Source organism: Scylla paramamosain, chromosome 8, assembly GCF_035594125.1.
Source record: "Scylla paramamosain isolate STU-SP2022 chromosome 8, ASM3559412v1, whole genome shotgun sequence".
In the NCBI taxonomy this organism is placed as follows: Eukaryota; Metazoa; Arthropoda; class Malacostraca; order Decapoda; family Portunidae; genus Scylla; species Scylla paramamosain.
Genome location: NC_087158.1, coordinates 16,517,040 through 16,522,039, shown reverse-complemented (window position 1 = coordinate 16,522,039; position 5,000 = coordinate 16,517,040). Strand labels below are relative to the sequence as shown.

Genomic DNA, 5,000 nt, shown 5'->3' with positions numbered 1-5,000 from the left:
GAGAGAGTTGAAATTGAAGGGGAAAGCAGTAAAGGCGGTGCCCTCCTGACACTATAACTTGATCCATTTGGGGCAAGAGGGACTTGTAGGAGGAGGAGGAGGAGGAGGAGGAGGAGGAGGAGGAGGAGGAGGAGGAGGAGGAGGAGGAGGAAAGACGATATGAAGAGGAAATGGAGAAGGGGAAGTTTAAGATAGAAGCGAGACAGGGTACGTTACAAAGCAAGGACGAGAGAGAGAGAGAGAGAGAGAGAGAGAGAGAGAGAGAGAGAGAGAGAGAGAGAGAGAGAGAGAGAGAGAGAGAGAGAGAGAGAACCAATGCAAGCAAATCCTTCTACCTTTCTTTTACCTTCAGCTGCTAACTATCTCTCTCTCTCTCTCTCTCTCTCTCTCTCTCTCTCTCTCTCTCTCTCTCTCTCTCTCTCTCTCTGTCTGTCTACTACTCCACCCTCACCCTTCCCTTCCCGTCATTACAAAAACCTTCGTCTTTCCATTTCCCGTCCCTCTCTCTTTTGACCCTAACGACACTAGCTCTCTCTCTCTCTCTCTCTCTCTCTCTCTCTCTCTCTCTCTCTCTGTGTGTGTGTGTGTGTGTGTGTGTGTGTGTGTGTGTGTGTGTGTGTGATAGCGTTTTATCCCATCAATCTTTCCCTTAACTCCTCCTTCTCATAAACACTACCGCTTTCTTTATTTTGTTTCTTTTTACTCTCCGTTTACAAGAGTAGTCAAGCTCAGTAACTAATTTTGGAAACGCTCCTTGCAGCTCCGTCTCTCGTTTTCTTTTAGAGCCGTTTTCTTTCCTTCCACGCTCTCTTTTCAAGCTAAGACTATAACATATTGGTGAACTGAGCTACATGTATTAGTTCTTTCTCCTCCTCCTGTTCTTTTTTGTCCTCCTTCTCTTCTTCCTCCTACCTGTTCTCTTTTCTATTATCTTTTATTCCACTTTTTTTCTCATTTTCTTCTCCCCTCTGACATTCCCACATTTTACTCTCACTTCCCTCTCCTCTTCCTCTTTCTTTTTATATTTATCATTCTCTTTTCTTCTCTTTGTTTTATCTGTTTGTTTTTTATTACTCTATCCTCATTTTTGCCTTTCTTCTTCCTGTTTTTTTTTCTTTTACTTCTGTTTTTTTCTTCCTCTTCCCTGTTATTTTTTATTTTTTATTTTTTTATTTATCACTCGTACTGCTCTTGTTTGCCTTCTCTTGTTTCTTCCTGTCATCCTCGTCTTCCTCCTCTTTCACCACCACCACCACCACCACCACCACCTCCTCCAATTAAAAAAAAAAATCTCAGACCCGCACTAGCTTTCCATCCCCCCATCTCTCTCTCTCTCTCTCTCTCTCTCTCTCTCTCTCTCTCTCTCTCTCTCTCTCTCTCTCTCTCTCTCTCTCTCTCTCTCTCTCTCTCTCTCTTTCCCTAAACACCAATACAGTTCTCTTCCTCTTTTCTCTTCCTCCTCTTCCTCTTCCTCTCCCCCTGCATTGCAATCCCGCCAACCCACACACTCACAAGCGCCTTGGGGCCACAAACTCTCTCTTACTCTCACTCTGTTTCTTTATTTTCTTCTTACTATTTCTCTACTCTCTCTCTCTCTCTCTCTCTCTCTCTCTCTCTCTCTCTCTCTCTCTCTCTCTCTCTCTCTCTCTCTCTCTAGCATCATCATCATTTTCTCCCTCTCCCTCTCTTCATCCCTCCTTTCAATCGCCCTAAATTTCCTACTCTCCCTCTGTTTTCCTCTCTCTCCCTTCTCCCTTACGCATTCACCAGCAATTTCTCTACCTCTCCCCTCTCTCTCTTCTCTCTTCTCTCCCTCCACATAGAGCTGAATCTTCTCTCTCTCTCCTTTGCTCCTCTTCTCTCATATTATCGCGTCTTATTCCTTATATTCTCGTTACTCTTATTTTTCTCTCTTCACTTACAGCTATGCCTCTTTACCTGTCTGTGTGTCCGTCTGTCTGTCCCTGTCCATCTCCTTGTCACCTTTCCTTTTTCTTGAACACAATTCATATCCATTGTTTCCTTTTCTCCTCCTTTTCTCGCTTAAAACATCATATTTGTTGTTATTATTGTTCTTTTGGTGTTCTTTCCGTCTCTCTATCTCTCTCTTTCACTCCTTCACTTTGTCAGTACCCTAGAGTTATTCTTCAACACATTCTCTCTCACTCTCTCTCTCTCTCTCTCTCTCTCTCTCTCTCTCTCTCTCTCTCTCTCTCTCTCTCTCTCTCTCTCTCTCTCTGCATTTTTCTCTTCCCTTCCTCATTAGTCTATCACACTGATAAAAATGATTCTTTCGCTCTTCCTCTCTTTCCCTACTTCCGTTTCGTCAGGTAAAATTTCCTCTTTTCTTCCTCAGTTTTCTATTCTCCCTTGTAAACACATTCTATAACCCCCTCTTTCCCTCTATCACTGAAACCTGTTCCTTTATTCTTCTCTGTATCTTTGTTTGTCTCTTTTCATCACTTCGTCAGGCAAAATTTACTTTTTTCCTTGCTTTTTTCTCTTCTCCCTTCTAAACACATTCTATAACCTTATCTTCCTTATCCTTCCCTCCGTCATTCAAAGCTGTCCTTCTATTCCTTTCTGTCTCTCATTCATCCCTTCGTCAGCTATTTCTATCTTATATCCTTGTCTCCCTTACCTTCCCTACACCTTCTCCCTTCTCCATTTTCTCCCTAATCCACCTCGCTCAAACCTTTCCTCCTTTCCCTCCCTCTGTCTGTGTATCTGCGTCTGTCTATCACTCCGTCCTTCCCTCCATCAGGCAAATTCCTATCTCCCTTTTCTTTCTCCTCCTTCTCCCTGATCCACTTCATTCACTGCCATCCTGCATGCTCTCCCCCTGCCTCTGTATCTTCGTCTGTGTGTCACTCCGTCCCTCCCTCCGTCAGGCACGCTGGAGTCTGCCGGTGACGCAGGAGGATCTGGTGGACATGAACTTCATCCGGTTCCCGACGGCGGAGCGGCGGCTCATCCAGACCACGGGACTCCGCAAGAAGGTGACTGTCAACGCGGGATTCTCGAGGGCGGCAGCGGCGACATCAGCGGAGGTAAGCACTTGATTCCTCGTCTGCGTCCGTCCTTCATCTCTGTCTCGTGATCTCTTCTTTATTGGCACGGAGGAGTAGGCAGAAGAGGACGAGAGACACTTGATTCCTCGTCTTCCCGTTCTTATTCCTTTTCTTTTTCTATGAAGGAGGAAAAAGTGAAGAAAGAGAGGCAAGAGGAGAAAAACTTGGTTCCTTGTCTCCTCGTTCTTATTCCCTTCCTTTTTCTATCTAGGAGGAGAAAACTGAGAAGACAGAAGAGGAGGAGAAGGTAAGGAGGAGTACTAGATAGAGAAAAAAGGAATTTCTTTCTATTTATATGTCAATAATAAGGAAAAGTAGGTTCCCTGAGGAGGAGGATTAGGAAGAGGAAGAGGAGGAGGAGGTTTCCCGTAATGCCAAGCTGTACTGAATATAAGAAGTACAAAGAAGAAGAATACGAGACTAATGACAAAACGTCTGTTCCTAATTAGTCATTTACTGTCTATCCATTAATCTGTCTATCTTTCTATCCATCTTTTTTTTTATGTAAGAGGGGCACTGACCGAAGACAAGAAAAACTGAAAAAAAAAAAAATCATCAATGTCAATCCCAAAAGCAGGTCAGAAAGGTTACACAAACTCATTTCTAATGCAAGAGTTAACCAGTATTCTCAGTCATTCACTCCCTTTTCTGGCAAACTCTGGAACTCACTGCCTGCTTCTGTATTTCTTCTTTCCGATGACTTCAACTCTCGCAGGAGGAAGACAGTTATCCTCTAATTTCTGACGGTCGTTTTTGACTTTTTTGGGGATTGCCACCTCAGTGGGCCTTTTTTTTTTTGTATCAAATTTGTTGTCCTTGGCCGGTGTCCCTCCTATAAAAAAAAAAAAAAAGAAAGAATATCTCATACCTTCCATATCATGTTGGCTACGAAAGAAACCTCTAGCTATTCCCGTGTATTTCCTCTTTACACGCCCTACATAAACACTCTCGCTCTCTTCCCTCACACTCTAACCAGCTCTGTCCTCTCATCCTCCTGCTTCAGGACCCCTATAGCATTCGCGGTTCAGACTTGTCATATTGGAGGCGGTGGCAACTCTCGGCTTTGTGGACAGTGTGGTGGTGCTCTGCCGCTCTGAAGATGTAAACAACGCTCAATCTGATCCTCCGATACACTCTAATTAATGAGAAGTTTGCCGTTTTTGTCTTCACATGCAAGGCGTCAGTATGTATAGCATATATATATATATATATATATATATATATATATATATATATATATATATATATATATATATATATATATATATATATATATATATATATATATATATATATATATAATTTTTTATTTTTTTATTTTATTTATTTATTTATTTATTTATTTTTTATTTATTTTTATTTATTTTTTTTTTTTTGTGTGTGTGTGTGTGTAAGATCATTCGCCACTTTAAAATGTCACTACTATGGTCGCTCTATATTAACGTTCAATACACTATAAAAAATTCTTGAACGGACAAAGAGATTATTTTGTCGTTTCTGTGCTACAAGCTAATTAAGAATATAATATAGAAAATAAGTTTCTTAAAAGGACATGCGCGGAACAAAAGAGAATGTTAAATTACTTTTGTCTTTTCCGGATTACAGAGATATTGAAAAATGAAATATACAAAATTAATCTCTAAAAGCGACACGCACGTGGAAAAATAAAAAAGAGAAAGAGAATACTAAATTGTTTTTCCCTTTAGTAGACCACAAAACTATTTAGAAATATAGTAAACAAATAAATCCTCTAACAGTGACACGCACGGAAAAAAAAAGAGAGAAAGAGAATAACAGATTACTTTCGCCTGTAGTAGACCACAAAACTATTTACGAATACAACACAGAACACAAGCGCCTAAAAACCACAAGTAACTATAAAAGAAAGCCTAACAATCACCAGTATTTCGTCAGGGCCAACACTAATAA

At 41.1% G+C, this 5,000-nt stretch overlaps 1 protein-coding gene and 1 long non-coding RNA gene across 4 annotated transcripts in view; one reads left to right on the top strand and one right to left on the bottom strand.

Moving 5' to 3' along the window:
* The window catches only part of LOC135102868 (uncharacterized), a 127,916-nt gene that overhangs the window by 76,243 nt on the left and 46,673 nt on the right, over positions 1–5,000 (bottom strand). The gene's annotated exons all lie outside the window — the stretch shown is intronic.
* Positions 1–5,000, top strand: part of LOC135102866 (uncharacterized) — a 78,742-nt gene that overhangs the window by 59,736 nt on the left and 14,006 nt on the right. Inside the window, exon 9 of the mRNA XM_064008455.1 lies at positions 2,892–3,050. Within this exon, the coding sequence (XP_063864525.1) occupies positions 2,892–3,050 (159 nt within the window). The remainder of the gene's footprint in view (positions 1–2,891; positions 3,051–5,000) is intronic.